The sequence below is a fragment of the Papilio polytes genome, unplaced genomic scaffold, assembly GCF_000836215.1.
Source record: "Papilio polytes unplaced genomic scaffold, Ppol_1.0 DF822178.1, whole genome shotgun sequence".
Classification (NCBI taxonomy): domain Eukaryota; kingdom Metazoa; phylum Arthropoda; class Insecta; order Lepidoptera; family Papilionidae; genus Papilio; species Papilio polytes.
In genome coordinates this window covers 3,910,255-3,925,924 of record NW_013527026.1, presented here as the reverse complement: position 1 = coordinate 3,925,924, position 15,670 = coordinate 3,910,255, and the positions used below count along the sequence as shown (strand labels likewise).

General features: G+C 31.5%; 3 protein-coding genes across 6 annotated transcripts in view; 2 read left to right on the top strand and 1 right to left on the bottom strand.

Annotated features, from left to right (window-relative positions):
* Positions 1–5,417, top strand: part of LOC106106639 (T-cell activation inhibitor, mitochondrial) — a 46,650-nt gene extending 41,233 nt beyond the window's left edge. Inside the window, exons 1-13 of one of the 4 annotated variants that reach the window (XM_013287255.1) lie at positions 941–1,091; positions 1,164–1,284; positions 1,438–1,555; positions 1,967–2,102; positions 2,184–2,288; positions 2,363–2,480; positions 2,595–2,697; positions 2,835–2,926; positions 3,002–3,102; positions 3,178–3,324; positions 3,677–3,808; positions 4,329–4,473; positions 4,891–5,417. In XM_013287255.1, coding sequence (XP_013142709.1) covers positions 1,090–1,091; positions 1,164–1,284; positions 1,438–1,555; positions 1,967–2,102; positions 2,184–2,288; positions 2,363–2,480; positions 2,595–2,697; positions 2,835–2,926; positions 3,002–3,102; positions 3,178–3,324; positions 3,677–3,808; positions 4,329–4,473; positions 4,891–4,977 — 1,407 coding nt within the window. In that variant the 5' untranslated portion in view covers positions 941–1,089 and the 3' untranslated portion in view covers positions 4,978–5,417. Of the gene's footprint in view, positions 1–940; positions 1,092–1,163; positions 1,285–1,437; positions 1,556–1,966; positions 2,103–2,183; positions 2,289–2,362; positions 2,481–2,594; positions 2,698–2,834; positions 2,927–3,001; positions 3,103–3,177; positions 3,325–3,676; positions 3,809–4,328; positions 4,474–4,890 lie in introns of those variants that run through there. The other 3 variants (XM_013287254.1, XM_013287256.1, XM_013287253.1) reach the window with 3 other exon arrangements.
* A 1,284-nt stretch (positions 5,418–6,701) lies between these two features.
* On the bottom strand, positions 6,702–11,348 carry LOC106106667 (kinesin-like protein costa). The gene is made up of 6 exons (XM_013287287.1): positions 10,661–11,348; positions 8,610–10,540; positions 8,311–8,529; positions 7,869–8,005; positions 7,185–7,308; positions 6,702–6,846 (listed from the first exon to the last, which is right to left on the bottom strand). Exons 1-6 carry the CDS (start codon positions 10,935–10,937, stop codon positions 6,727–6,729), a joined length of 2,808 nt encoding a protein of 935 aa, XP_013142741.1. The 5' UTR covers positions 10,938–11,348; the 3' UTR covers positions 6,702–6,726.
* A 106-nt stretch (positions 11,349–11,454) lies between these two features.
* The window catches only part of LOC106106434 (non-lysosomal glucosylceramidase-like), a 7,458-nt gene continuing 3,242 nt past the window's right edge, over positions 11,455–15,670 (top strand). Inside the window, exons 1-11 of the mRNA XM_013287012.1 lie at positions 11,455–11,810; positions 12,091–12,179; positions 12,286–12,466; positions 12,821–12,983; positions 13,160–13,286; positions 14,259–14,564; positions 14,761–14,884; positions 14,958–15,083; positions 15,151–15,261; positions 15,341–15,455; positions 15,530–15,659. Of these exons, the coding sequence (XP_013142466.1) occupies positions 11,629–11,810; positions 12,091–12,179; positions 12,286–12,466; positions 12,821–12,983; positions 13,160–13,286; positions 14,259–14,564; positions 14,761–14,884; positions 14,958–15,083; positions 15,151–15,261; positions 15,341–15,455; positions 15,530–15,659 (1,654 nt within the window). The 5' untranslated portion in view covers positions 11,455–11,628. The remainder of the gene's footprint in view (positions 11,811–12,090; positions 12,180–12,285; positions 12,467–12,820; positions 12,984–13,159; positions 13,287–14,258; positions 14,565–14,760; positions 14,885–14,957; positions 15,084–15,150; positions 15,262–15,340; positions 15,456–15,529; positions 15,660–15,670) is intronic.

The window sequence follows — 15,670 nt, the reverse complement described above, 5'->3', positions numbered from 1 at the left end:
ATAACCTCCAACTTATAGCGTTCAAACTTTATCTTCTTGCCATCCGGCTCTGCCATCGTAATCTCAATCATCACTATGTCGCAGCTTATTAAACTTTCTTTTCTTTGTTCAATTACTTTCCGAGGTTTTGTGAATATTTACGCAATAATGCTAACTAATATAGCGCTAACAAATTTAAAGTAACTAAGCATTTAAAAGAAAATAGACAATTAAAAAGTAACTAGGCCAAATTACTATGTGCCATAGTCTATCTCTAATGTAAACGGCTTGGTGAATATTTTACAACCAAAGAGAGCTAAAAATAACGAACTAAGTTCGGAAGGTGATTTAAAGATTTTGCTCATATGAATATTGTTCACACGCAAAGCTGTAGATATTGTGATTTGTTTGACTTGATTGATTGATAAATCTCGTTTTTAAACATGTTCCATTAATACTATTCCCTTCCTTATCCTAATCCTGTTGAGTCGGCACAACTGGTTTTCGGCCTCCAGGTTAATCTATTCTCCACCATCTCAGTCAGCACTCCCTTCTTGTTTACATCACCTTCAACACAATACTTCCAACTCTTTTTATGTACCTCTAACGATGTAGCCCTTTAAAATAGGTTGAATTACATAATAAATAATATAAGTTTTAGTTACCGCCCTTGGAGAGAGGGCTAGTAGATATTTAAGCAGAAAATTCTTGTTCATGTGCCACCTTTTATCTCTATTATGCATTTATAAGTTTAGGCTTCGTTTATTGCTCAGAATTTTTATGTATGCCTTCTATTTACGATACACAAATTAATTGCTATTTTTCTTTTAATTGAATACTTGAATATATAAGAATGAACAATTTAATTAGTTTTTTTTTAATTTCCAGGAGACCAAAGGTTTTAAAACAAAAACGTCAATGTCAATTTGTTCAATTGACATTTGTTAAAAGTCAAAAGCTAATTGTCAATGTCTTACTAAAAACTTAAAAATGTTTTTTTCAATATGTAGTGCGCACATTAAATAATTTAGAATAATAAGTTTAAGAAAACCAGTTCTAATTCAAAAAATCGTAAGGATACTAAAATGTATTCTGTATCTAAAATCAAGTATGTCAGTACTAGAAAACTTGTTCAGAAAAGATATGTTTTTTGTAATATATTCTAATTTCTATTTAAATTACAGGAAGGGATGTTTCGGAGCCACACTATGTAGATTTCTTAGCTCAGCAGAAATCTCCACAGCATTGAGGCCATTTTATTTTAGTGTTCATCCAGATCTTTTTGGAAAATATCCAGAGCAAAGGGTATGTATTGATGAGAGAAAACTATGCACTTTAGTATAAATTTAACGCTTATAACTTCTGCTTAATTGCGTCTTTAGTTCTTGTTGCAGTCCTGTACTAAATGATTGGAATTACAATTATGTTAATCAATAGTTTTCGGTTTTCCTTTTACAGAAAACTAATGAAAACTCTTTACAACAGTTAAGTGCTTTAATAGAGGCCCAACAGTCTAGTCGAACCATGTCAATACCTGCACTACATTTTTATTTAAGACAAAAGGATATGCCAGAAGGTAATATAAATGAAACTAGACCCTAATGGTTTTAAACAACAGGTAAAACCTCTCAAATCAACATAGTGAAGTGTTCTGTGAACAGACACATCACACTCAGATTTCTCATTTTTATTATGATTTAAAAATTGATCAAGCAGTTTGAAAATGGTAGCAAAATTAAAACATAAACAAAAAGAGAGACAGCTAGTATTTACACTTTGCCAAAATTTAAATAATCTATACACAACTAAACACAAGGCTTTGTTTCCATTCTTCACAATGTACACTCTATGAAAAAATTTACCTTTTTATGTATAATATCAATGCCAATCCCATTTTAACATGTACAGCAACTAATTCACCTGAAGAGGGCCATAGAACATGTTTCATACTAAAATAAAAATTAATGATATGCTTGTATTGTTTTAGGACAATTTAAATTTGTAAAAATCAACTTAAATGGAAATAATGTGAGAGAAACAGTGGTCAGAGTGTTAAGTGCATGTGATATATCAACAAATTATGTTGACAAAATACCTGTAAGCAATATGAAGCCAGAATTTAGGTAATGACTAAAACCTAATTCTTGACATGAAATTTGAAAGATTATTTTGCTTAAAAATGTAAATTTGTATAATTATTTCAGCAAATCTGATTTTAATAAAGCGTACCAAGAATATAATGACGAATTTCAAAATGCTACTCGAATGAAAAGAAAAGTAGAAGAAAGAAAAGTTATTAACAATGTAATGTATGTTGATTTATAAAAAAGTTAATTTTATTCATTTAAGTATTAGCTAACCTATTTATAATAATTTTTTGCAGAAGTTGGATTCATGAAAATAGTAATTTAGCTAAAGAGAAGTATGAATCTACAAAAGCAACGAGAGATCATGTGAAATCATTGACAGAGGATCTATGCAAAACTTATGGTATTAAGGAAGTTGGTAAAGCTATAAACTTAAGTTTAATAATTAAATTTAAATCATTAAAATGCATTGTTTTAAATTCTAGGAACTAACTTTTTTTTTGGTAAACTAGATTTTTGTTATTGTAGGTTAAATATGACAGTGGTTGGAATATAAGCCACATAAGGGGAGCTCTACAGAGCCTTGTGTCACTCGCTTCACAACATTCAAAAGATATGGTTAATCTAAAAGGTTTGTATTTCTAGGTTATCTACATAACATATATATTTTTGTGCGCATGCCAGTCTTAAAGTTGTTTTTCTATAAAAGCCCCAAGCTAGTTCATCCATTTAAGATTTATTATAATTTATTATTATTTTATCTTTAAGGTAGAACAATAGCATTGGGCCAATTTACCGGAGTAAGCTTGGATGGTGATGTATTTCTTAATATTATTGATGTAAGGAATGAATGGTTATCGGTAAGTAATTTAATTAGACTATAATTATTATTAATACTGTACTAATAATTTAATCTTTATTATTTTGTTTTTCAGTTAATTAAAAAGGTTAGTCAAGAAGATGGTGCGTTAAGTCAAATACCGAATTACGAGAAAGCTCTGTCTAGAATATTGAGGGATATTCACATATGTAGAAGGTAAATATTTACAATTACAACACAAGTGAGCTGTTTTTAAAAACCTTTCAATACTTATTATTTTCTTATTTCCAGAAAGTTCATGCCCAAAGTGTCAGCAACTCAGTACTGTAACCATTTGCGACAGCTGATCACATCTATAGGAGACTTCTACGGACATGGAAAGAAGTTTCCAGCATCAGTACCAGAATCTCTTAGTAAATACGAAATTGTTGTAGAGCCGTAAGTGTGCTTTTTTATTTTAAATCTTATTAATATGAATGGATAATGTAATAGATCGATGTTTGGTTTTATGTATCTACATAATGGCTCAGCAGATCTCACTGATATTTTTTCACAGATTTAGAACATGATCTGGAAGAACACATAGGCTACTCAAAGTTTTTTTTTAATTCCGCACGGAAGGAATCGCGGGCGACAGCTAGTATCACATAAATAAGTTTGCACCTAATTTGTACTGTAAATTTTAGTTATCAGTAACAAAAATACTGTAGTAGCACAGACTGTGTCAAATGCATAGCATATAACATAGGTGTTTATTTTTTTTTCATTTAAATTCTTTTTTGTTTTAAAGTGAAGCAGGTCCGCTAATGGTGTCACCGACGGGTCAGTTCATAACACCGTCGTCGTGTCCCGCGGACGAGCTGGTGGCCTTCATGGCGGAACATCTCGATGAGGCCATGTTGCTGCTCACTGAATACAGCATGTAAGTTCAAATGTTTGGTAAAATCTGCACATGGGCGACGCCAGACCTTGATGTGGAACTAGTAGTAAAAAATAATTTTTTTTATACCAAAATATCGCTTGTCAATTGATATGGTCATTTTTATGAATTAACAACTTTGTGTTATCTATTTATTTAGGTCTATAGGAATTGGCAGTATTTAAGTTTTTCGCAGTAGGATATATATTTACCATTTCCCAATGGTAATTAAAAAAGCTAATCTATCTATCTAAGAATCTATATTACATTTTCATAATGGCCAGATTTCATATTACTCTGGCGATGCCCATGCATTTGCCTACAATTAATGAACCAACAATTACTTATAAAAGCAGATGGGAAAACTTTCAGCAAATTATTTTATGATTATATGGACCTATTCAGTAGAAATTACATTTACCCTTATCACTTGCAGACAATTTATTGTCTATGATAAAAAAAAATCTTTTTCTAAGTGTGTAAAGTAGTATAGATAGGTTATATTTCTTAACACATATATCAGTAACAAGCACGTGGAGCGCGCGCTGCACGTGGAGGTGACGGAGCGCTTCGGGCTGCTGCAGCTGCTCAAGGACGACAGCATCACGCCCGCGCTCATGATCCTGTGCTGCCAGCGGCTGCTCACCAGGATTGACAAACTTAACACTGTAAGTTACACTTAAATAAAATGGGAAAATCTTAATTGATCTCGATATATTTATCTAAGGTGCTTGAATACATTTGATTCTGCGAACTACTTTTGTACAGTCAGCTGCATAAATGTGTTTACATTTACAAAAATTTATGAACTTGTCAAGACCTTTGGTTTTAAAAACACATAATAATTAGTTAATATCATGAATTAGTGGGTTAGACGGATACATATTTTGTAACCAAAAGCTTATAAAAGTTTCTGAAGCTTTATATGTTTACATTTAATCAGCGGACTGTACTCCCATACAAAGTTATATTTTTGAGCCGATAAACAAGCTTGGTTATTAGTGAATGTTTTATTATGGGCAATTTTTTTGTTATTTATTGTAAGCTATTTGGTTAAATTACATTTAATATATGTGTTATTGCAGAAGCTGCGCGGGAATATTCTGTACGTGACACATTATTATTCAGTATTGTCAGAGGGCATCTTATGTATACCGTGGGACTTCAAATGAAACAGAATAATCCTCCGAATTAGTAAATTACATCAATATCCATAAAGTATAAGGTAAATAGTTTTAGACTTTTAAAGCTTTCATTCCTCCACTAATATAGTAATCTGATTTTATTTTTTAGAATGTATAAAATGTTGTTCTGTGATATTGATCAAGTTTTATTGTTAAAGTAAAGATATTCCAGAGGTTCCCAACCTTTTGCACTTAGATATAGACATTTAATATTGTTCCCTAAACAATTGTATCTAAGAAACTTTACAAAACTCTCAAAAAATTAGATCAAGTGGAACAATTGAATTTCTTTAGCAATTTGAGAAAATAGTTTATAGTTAATCCAAAAGAACAATGTTATGAAATAGTTCTTATATATTTTTTTAATCACAGATTTACTGTTTTCATTACCGACCAGTAATTTGCAATTTAAATATGACTATGGAATAAATGAATTATATTTACATAGTATATGAAGGTTTTATTCTGAAATATTGTTCTCTGACCTTTTATTGATATAAGATTCTAAAACTTTCAATTAATGTTTCTGAAAAAAAATTCTAAAAATCATACAAAAGTTATTTATTTTTAATTTTATATTTGATGCATTAAGCATAGTTTTACAGAGATATTTACGAAAATTATTAGTCTATGTTAATTAATTTCTAGATGCAAAAGAATTATTAACAAATATTATACAAAACGTTCATATACACTGTACAAGTTTGTGTTATAATCTTATTTACGTATATTAATTGAAATAATAACATAAGAAACAATAAAAAGTAGTTGAGTTGAGTTAAGGCTTTTGATCTTGCAAATATAGATTTAACAATTATTTCTAGAAATTTAATTATTTTATTAACATTTTAGAGATTTCATTGGAATCAGTTTAACATTATTAAGTTACTAGTAATAATTCTACATTAATATTGATTATTACATTTTTTACACTTGCTTTAATGACATTTTAAACAACAAGCACCGAATGCAATAATTTAAAATATCAATAAATTCCTGTAATTAATAATACAAAAAGAACAACTTTTATGTCACTAAAATTCATGGCACATATTACATATATTACAAAAATACCAGCAATCAAGCAATAATCCAACACGAATAATGCTTTATCATAATGGGTAGAAAACATCACATATCCAACACTTATATTTAAATAATTTAAAACATGGCAGTGAATATTTGTAACATCTCACATAATTATCAATATTGCATCTTAATATATCATTTTTAGTAATCATATACCATATATAAATATTATAAATGCGAAAGTTACGATGGATGGATGTTTGTTAGCGTTTGTAGCCTAAACGGCTGAACGGATCTCCATGAAATTTGGCACAGGTTTAGAGCATAGTCCGGAAGAACACAGGCTACTTTTTATTCCGGGAATGGTTACGATTCCCATGTGATTCTATAATTTAGTTTTTTTTTTTGTTTACTCAATCATTCTGCAACAATTCAACATATCTTATTGAAATTTGGCACAGATATAAAACAAAGTCTGGAGTACACATGGGATAAGGTTCATACCTAGTAGTATATAATTTCCGCGGAGCTATATTTGTGAGATTCCATTTGTTTCATATAAGAACTTTTGCAACAAAATTGTGGCCAATTTGTCTAAAGACAAAATATGAAAATACCACAAAGTTTACAATTTCAGTTAAAAATCTTTAAAAGAAATATAGATAATAAATAGATATTGAGCGTTGAAATTAAAAATAATGCTGTATATCAGTTTTTCTTGTTCTGTTGTATTATAACGAGCTTGTTCCGTTCCTTGGTGACTTTGGCCACTGGCATATTGGTGGCCGGCATCAGTTGTCTGAGATTCTGACTCGGTATTACAGGACCCTAGACAAAAAAAAAATTATAGAAGCTTAGATCCCAAGAAAATGTAGTCACAATTTATTTTATTGAGACTATTACACAATTTAGTTTATTAAAGCGTGAATGTACTATGTCTTACTAATATTATAGATGGAAAATTTAGATAGATGAATAGATGTTTGTTAGAGTTTGTAGCCTAAACTGATGGATGGATCGTAATGAAATTTGGCATAGATGTATAGAGTAATCTAAAAGTAGAAATAGGCTTTTTACTTTTGATTTTTTTTTAATTCCACATGGACGGACTCGCGGGTAAAAACTAGTACTGATATTAAATATTACGTAAATAAAAGCACACTTACCGCAGGATACCTGGCGAGCTGGCGCATGCGGTCCACGAGCCGCATCGCGTCGTCAGACGTCTCAGAGTCCGTGGTCACTCCTAGAGACAAAGCTCTATCGTTGATGATGCCCGCGTCTAAACATCTGGAAACAACACATACAAATGTATACCTAAAAAACAAATATATACTTAACAAAATAGAACATACATGCACTTTGTTATGTAGAATAATCATAGGATATTTTTGAATAACTATTTTTTTTATGTGAGAAGGGGCAAACGAGCGGCGGGAACACAGAGGTGGTCAACGACGCCCACGTTTTTTTTTTTAATAAAAAGTTCTACAATGACAGTCTATAGGTAATTTCCCTCTATTTAATTTAGAGGTGAATAAATTGAAAATAACAGTCACAAGGGAAAGATACAAAACTACAAACGAGTAGCAGAAAAGAAGCAAGGTTGCCATGGTAACGGTAATTGTCATTTTTCCATTTGAATTTTTATATTTGCAATAAAATGTAAGCTTTACAAATGTAAACTTATAAAATAGAGTTTTACAAGTACATGCAGATGAAGCCGCACGGAAACAACTAGTCAATCATACAATACAGGATACAAAAATAATTTTTGTTTAAGAATGCCTAACAGCAATATAGCATTGTTAGTGTTTGTATGAGTGGAGGTCAGTTTAAGGTAAACGTACCTCGTATGTTGTGTAGGGCGCGGACGGTGCGCGTGGCGCCAGGCGGCGGCGGCGCGCGCGCGCCACGCCGTCGCCTCCGCCGCTGCCGCCGCCGCGCCCGCCTCCAGCGCTGCGCACGCGCCGCGCAAGTCCACTACCTGACAGCATTTCAACATTTAATGACTATGTTTTCAAATTTACCCAGGACAGATGAAAGTATGGATGGGATTGTGTGAAAGAGGACATGATTAAGGGAGTGGATACTGGAGACAGAAGAAAGTTTGGATGGATTGTGTGAAAGAGAATATCATTAGGAAGGGAGTGGATTCAGATATGACGGCTGATAGAAATGTATAAGAGTAGCACATACTGTGTCGACACTCCGTATGGACAAAGGCAAGTTGATGATGATGAAGACTAAGTTTTCAAACTTACAAACATAATATAACATTTTAATCTTTACCTTTTCGAAATACCTGTAGAGTAATGACTTCATTTCATCATGAGATAGCTTGTCCAGCCTGGCCATGAGCATCTGTTCACCTCGGGTCCGAGAGTCTTTGTTCTCCTGAGAGTCTGACAGTGACGCGGCCGGTGATTTGCCACAAATTAAATTATTTTTATACTCTATCGCTGTATCTATTGCTTCTATAGCTTCTTCACACTCTAGTATTTTTCTTTCCTGAAAATAATGCAAATTTATAAAATTGCAGCATATCATAGCATTGAAGTGTTAAACAGAAGAAATCAAATACTATATACCTCAGAGTCTGATAAAGATTTGTAGATCTTCCTCTTATGTCCCAAACTACATCTTTGTTCGTGTAAACATTCCCTTGTTTTGCGTAAATTTTTAATTTCCTTCCTAAGCAAAAGCTCTTTATCTTTTGATAATTCTAAATTTGCCAAATCATTGGTCTTTTCCTTTAAAATACTATCTAACTGTGTTATTCTATTAGTAAAATGTTTTAATGAATGTGCTTTTTTATCTTTAATATCAACAGAAGATTCTGACAATTCATCTAATTTTAATTTATCTTTAACTAATTCTACATCTAAAGTATTCCGTCTTTTTTCATCTTTCTTGATTTGCCTTTTTATTTGGTCTATTTGTTTCTTATATGTTTTGAGGTTTGTCTCATGCCTCTTTATTTCTTTGATGGCATCTTGATCACCTAATCTAGAATCAAATTTATCTGTGTAGATTTTGTTTGGATTATTAATGCATATTGCCTTTGTTAAATCATTAATCAGTCTTTCTTTGGCTATACAAAGATTAATCAACTCCTTAAGTTGTGTCTGACTGCCACTTATTTCTTTAGAAATTTTTCTTGCTAAAATTTGTTTCTGAGCATATTTCTCCTTTGTCATTTTATACTTTTTACAAATCTCAGCTGTCTTTGCAGAATCAATCATTTTCAGAAGTTCCCTTTCTATTAATTTTGGTTCAGGATCTACATCTTTCTTGTGAGATTCTATTATGATTTTTTGAGATTCCGGTGATATCGCTTTGGCTGCTACTTTCCTTAATAATTCAAGTTCTGCACCAGATAAGCTCTCACCTGGCTGGATTGTCCGTCTCCTTCCTGAATTTGATTGTGATGTCATTATTGGCAGAGATTGTGACCCACTCGTCTCCGAAATAGTAATATCATCTGAATCAATATGATTCAAATATTCTTCACATCTCTCTGCAAACAGCTGATCATTTTTCTCTCTAAAGTAATCCATATATTTTTCAACTTTATCTTGAAATACAGTTTCAGAATGACTATCTTCAGAATCAGATTCTTCATCAGATTCACTTGGTTCACTAGGCTCAGTATCCTCTGCTATTCTTGGTAAGCCTTGTTTTGTAGCCACATCTTTATTATCACCACCATCACCATTCAAACATTCATCACATTCAGCTTTTAAGAATAACCACTCGCTAACTTGATTAATATCAGTCTCTGATAAAGATTTTGATTGTAATATCTTATTAAACAATCCCTCTGCATTGGAGACTAGTTTTATCCATTGTGTTGTTGCGAATTGTAAATTAAAACTATTGTCAGCTGGTAGAACATTCTTTTCTGTGTACACAGGAGTGTTATTGTCAGCAAATAAATTTACGGTAACAAAATTTTTGATACCTCTACAACAAAGGCATACATTCAGAATCTTTAAGGTGTCCTGGTAGTCTTCTGGCTCTGTACTTATACAGCCAATGACCCAAGTAAATGCTCTGCCACCAAACGAATCTCTCAACATTGCTGTAAGGATGCACTGGTCATAGTTTATTTGCTTAGGAGGATTTCCCGCTACCAATTCCTTGATAATATTCTCTAAAGCGAAAAGACTGGGCTCAGGATATGCAGCAAGATCACAGAAACTAGCTGTGGACATTCTGTGATTAAGAACACCATTTGTGCCCACCCATTTCTGTTCCATACTTACTGTGAACACTGTATGGTGATTTCCTAAACATCTTTGCCTCCATCCTAGTTGTAAATATTGAAATGCCTCTTCTACATTGCAACACCTAACTAATCCAGCTCCAAGCACATCGAAAATATTATTATTAACGACTTGCATCCATGTAATATGTAATATAAATTCCCTTTCAGGCATTTGACTAAGCTTGTGAAAAATGTCAGTAAGAAATCGTGGAATGATGCCTTGGTCGCATTCGCTATGTATGCATTCAAAACCTAAAACAAATTCAAATTTTAAGCTAATAGCTCCTACAAAAAGAATTAGTCTCCAACAACGATATGTAGCTAATATAGTAATGGAACCATAAGCAATAAATTAAATAAGTTAAAGAATACCTGGTCCGAACAGAGTGTAAGTTTTTCCAGTCCTTGCTTGGCCAAAAACTACTACTGATGTGTCACATCCATCCAGGAAACAGTTAATTTGTGGAATCATAAATGAATTAAACAGATGAGCTTGGGTACAATCGACTGGTAATGCTCTGTTGACATGAAAAGTCTGGCCACTTTCAGTTATCACTATTTGAGTCACTGGATTACTAAATATACACTGTAACGAGTCTGCAATGCTTGGAGGTTTAAGGCGGATCGCTATTTGTACTGGTATATCCATTTTAATGATTTAAAAGCTTCGTTAATGTAATAAACGAACCCACAAAGCTTTCACTGTCAACTTCTTATTTTAACATATTTAGTATTCGTTTCATATGTTTACTTATATATGCATCCTTTCATGGTAGGAAAACATTAATTATAGTCCCTTATTTTTCACTTAATGGTGATATTTTTAGATTGAAAATCCCAGTCTATGAAATACTATTATAAGTAAATATTGGCAAAATTTTGACAGGACTATGGACAATTTCAACAATTTCAAAGAATAAAGAGCACAGACTAAATTAAAAGTCCACGAATAACATGAAAAGTTAACAGTGAGGGTAATTATAGTTTGTTTAATTATAAGTTTGATTAGTTTGACAAATCACGCATATTTAATCATCCTCGAGTATTTTAGTGTGAAGAAAACTAGCCTATGTAATATAATATTATAACAAACATAAAAAACTTATAAAAAGTAATAGAATAGACGGGTATCACGGTGACAGAAAAAAAGCGTGTCCGTCATTAGCTGTCAGCTGTCAGTAGCCGTCAATTTCCCTTCCTTACTTCCTTTTAGTCATTAAATTATTTTCGAGATAGTATTTTTATCTTAGTAGTACACTATTGCCATGATTTCTTTTTGTACTTTGGTCATGATTTAAATTAAAGTGTAATTTAAGAAATTAGTCTTCTAATACAGGATAATGGTTGTTATACAAGATAATAAGATGGATTTCGAAGCTATAGGTGATCAAGAATTGGGCCTTGATAAGCCTCCTAAATTAGGCCTAAAATTATTATTAAACCATAAATTTCCTATTAAAAGTAAACAAATAATTATACCCAGACCTAAGCAAATGTTTGAAATGATGCCACTTACAGCAAGGTAAGTAATTTCAAACATACTCTGGAATTTTTCACATTTCTATAAATTTATAACATATAGCACTACATATGTTCAAGAGAATTATTAGATGACCTAATTTTCTTAGCACTAGAATCTATATCATCATTATAACAAACTCTCTATAAGTTCATACCGAAAGGCTCAGAGCCTACTCAGTATGGTGACTAGGCCATAGTCAACCATGGTAGCCTAGTGCATGTTGATTGACTTCACACATACATCTACATACTGACTCAAAAACTGAATATGTTATTTTCAGGTATCTAAAGTATTATGTAGGGAAAAGAATACAGAAGAAACGTCCAATAATGGACTATGTAAATATGATTTCAGCACAAAGGATGTATGGTAAGAAATTTAAGTACTTATGTTTTAACTTTCTAATTCTATCCTGAGATCATTAATTTTTAATAGATATCTCATTGTCTAAATTAGCTGTTATACTTTTCTACAGGTTGTCCTATAGGTGGTATAGGAGGTGGTACAATTGGCAGAGGGTTTAAAGGTGAATTCTGTCGATTTCAACTGTTCCCTGGTATATATGAATATGTAACAGTACCAGAATGTCAGTTTATTGTTAACATAAGAGATGCCAAAAATGAAACAATATATCAATCTGTTTTATCAACTTATAAGTAAGTTTCAAATATTATTATACTAATTTGTATTTCTATAATATATTCCAAACCATTGATCTCTATAAATGGATAGGTTTCACATCATTACAACTTTAATATGCCTGTTGATGTTGATAGTTAATTCTAACTCTATTATCAGACCATAGCCATCAGCACCAAAAAGATGAAAATTAAATAGTCACAAACATTCAACCTCTTATATTCTGCCTATTTATAGAAGTTAATGTTCTAGAGTCAATTTTTAATTTTAATATAAATCATTTGAATAATTATTGACTGCCAGTTGCATTTTGTAAAAAATGAGAAATAACTGGCTGTTTTTAATTTCAAAGCTTTTTTATTAAATTCAAGGAAACCAAAAAAGGCACCTGCAAGTTGGGAATGGAATCTAAAAGGTTCAGATTGTGAATACACAGCCCTGTACCCTCGAGCATGGACAACATATGACTTGTCTAAATATGGAATTAAATTAGTCTGCAGACAAATATCACCTGTGATACCTCATAATTATAAGGTAAATATATTTTAAATAGATTAAATGTCAGAAATAGTTTAATCTATATATTTAATCTATATATATATAAATTATATATTTTTTATTTTAGTGTTTAATCTGTACCATCTGTTATTAAGTTTAAGATTTGATTTTTTACCATTTATGAGCGATTTATTTATTATTATTTTTTTCAGGATAGCAGCTTACCATGTGCAGTATTTGTGTTTTCTGCGACCAATGTGTGTGAGGAGCATCGTGATGTGAACATTACATTTACTTGGACTGAAGTTTTAGGAGGTCCAAACAAAAAGAAGAATATTGGTGAGTAATATCTTGTATTTAGTTAACCTCAATATTGCCATCTGTACCTTTCTATATTAACATAATATGAGATAGAAGAGAACAGGAGAACTCATTGTATTAGAGAGGTTAGGTTGCATCAAAAGAAAAAAATCATTAAATATGCCCTTCTATCCCCTATGTATGATTTTGTTCTGTGGTTCTATTACAAATATATTGTCAACTAGTTGTCACTCGCGACTTCGTCTGCGGAGATTAAAAAAAGGACAAATGATAAAAGTAGCCTATGTGTTCTTCCACGCTTATTCTACATCTGTGACAAATTTCAGCAAGATTTGTTGAGCTGTTCCGGAAATACCTTATAACAAACATCCATCCATCTAAACATTGATATTTATAATATTAGTAAGATGTTGGATAAAAAATGTCTTATGTATTAGATTGTGAGTTATTTGTGTGATTAAGAAGCAGGTGTTCAAATTAATACTTTTATCATAACAGCTGATTAAAATGACAAAGTCCATGTTATTAGATTAAGAAACTATCTAAAAGTTGGTTACATTTATTGTATTTGTTTCTTTGTTGTTTACCTAAACAACTATAAAGGACTTATAAAAAAAAAGGTTTCTTATATATTGTATGATATTAAATAATCAGGTTGTATTTATATTTTTCCTTTTTTTTTATAAAAAAGATAAAATTAAATCCTATTTTATTTAATATCCCAATAATCTGATAACGCTAATCTTGTTTATTATTTCTAGGTAAAATATAGAATTGTTTTTTTCTAAAGTGTTTTTAATGAGTCATGAATATGATTCATTAAAAAATTATATTAAAACTAGTTATTGATTGCGATTTCGTCCGCGTGAAAATGAAAAATAAAAAAAATTGTAGCTTATGTTATTTTAAAAATCGGCCCAGTAGTTTTTGCGTGAATCAGATTTATACAAAAATCATTATATTTATATGTCTAATTTGTTTTTATTTAAGGTAAACTAGATTTAGAAAGATATTCAGAAGAATATAGTTGTGGTGTAACTTTGGAGCAGAAGGTAGCAGACATTACGTGCGCCTTTACCATCGCTAAACGGAAATGTGAGAACGAATCCATTCACCAAGGTTACTGTTTGTGGAATTCTACGAAAACTTCTTCATATGTATGGGATTGTTTGAAGAAGAATGGCAAACTACAACCCGATCCGAGTCTCACTCCGTCGCCGCCAAATGTGAACGATAAAAAAACAGAGGCCGATAATAAAAATAAAAAGAAAGAAAAACCTCAGAAAATTTATAAATGTAAGTATTTAAATGTGATTAAATTGTTTTTGCATCTTAAAATAGAATATAAATATCTTAAATATTAATAATTAATTACAGCAAAACATTTGAGTTGGTAAGTATATTTCATTCAATCATTTTCTAATAATGCATCATTCCTTTGCATTAAAATGTATTTAAATATAGTAGAGTATAATTTAATTTTACTTTGTAGGTGATTCTCTAGGGCTCTCTAGTTGTATAAGTCTGGACCCCGGAGGAGTGGGTTCAACAGAATTTGCACTTGTCTGGGACATGCCTGTGATAAAGTACAAAAATGATAAGAAAACACATAAAAGGTATATTTTTAGACTATTTGTAAAATGTACGTGAAAGTGTGTTTTGTTCTTATTTTAAATGTTTTTTTTTTAGATATTATACAAAGTACTTTGGTAGCGATGCAATAGCCGGAGCCAGCATAGCTGCTTACGCTTTAAGAAATTACGAAAACTGGGAAAAACAAATTGCTGAATGGCAGGATCCAATTTTGTCAAATAGGTAATATTATATTTTACTACATTATAATTGTTATTGAGTAAATTTAAAACAATTAAATGATTTTTAGCAACATCCCAGACTGGTTGAAAAGTGCCTTAATGAACGAGCTTTATTTTGTCGCTGATGGAGGAACTATTTGGTTTGACGTCCGAGATGAATATCCTGAAACAGATCCTAGGTAATTGTAAATTTATAATCTTACAAATGTTATTTTTTTAGAGGGAAAATTTTCATTACCTTTTTTTAATTAATAACAGGCATGAATTTGGCGTTTTCGGATACTTGGAAGGTCACGAGTACAGAATGTACAACACATATGATGTACATTTCTACGCATCTTTTGCGATAGCACAACTCTGGCCAAATTTACAGGTAATTTTGTTTATCACGGAACAAAAAAAATTGTTTTTTACTACATATCTAAAATTGTTGAATTATAATTTCAGGTTGTCCTGCAGTATATGTTCCGAGATTCGATAGCTTTGGAGACGGCGAAATGCAGACAATCTCTATACGATGGGAAGTCTGTTAAATTTAAGATCAAGGACTCCATTCCGCACGATTTGGGCGACCCAGGTATTTCAACG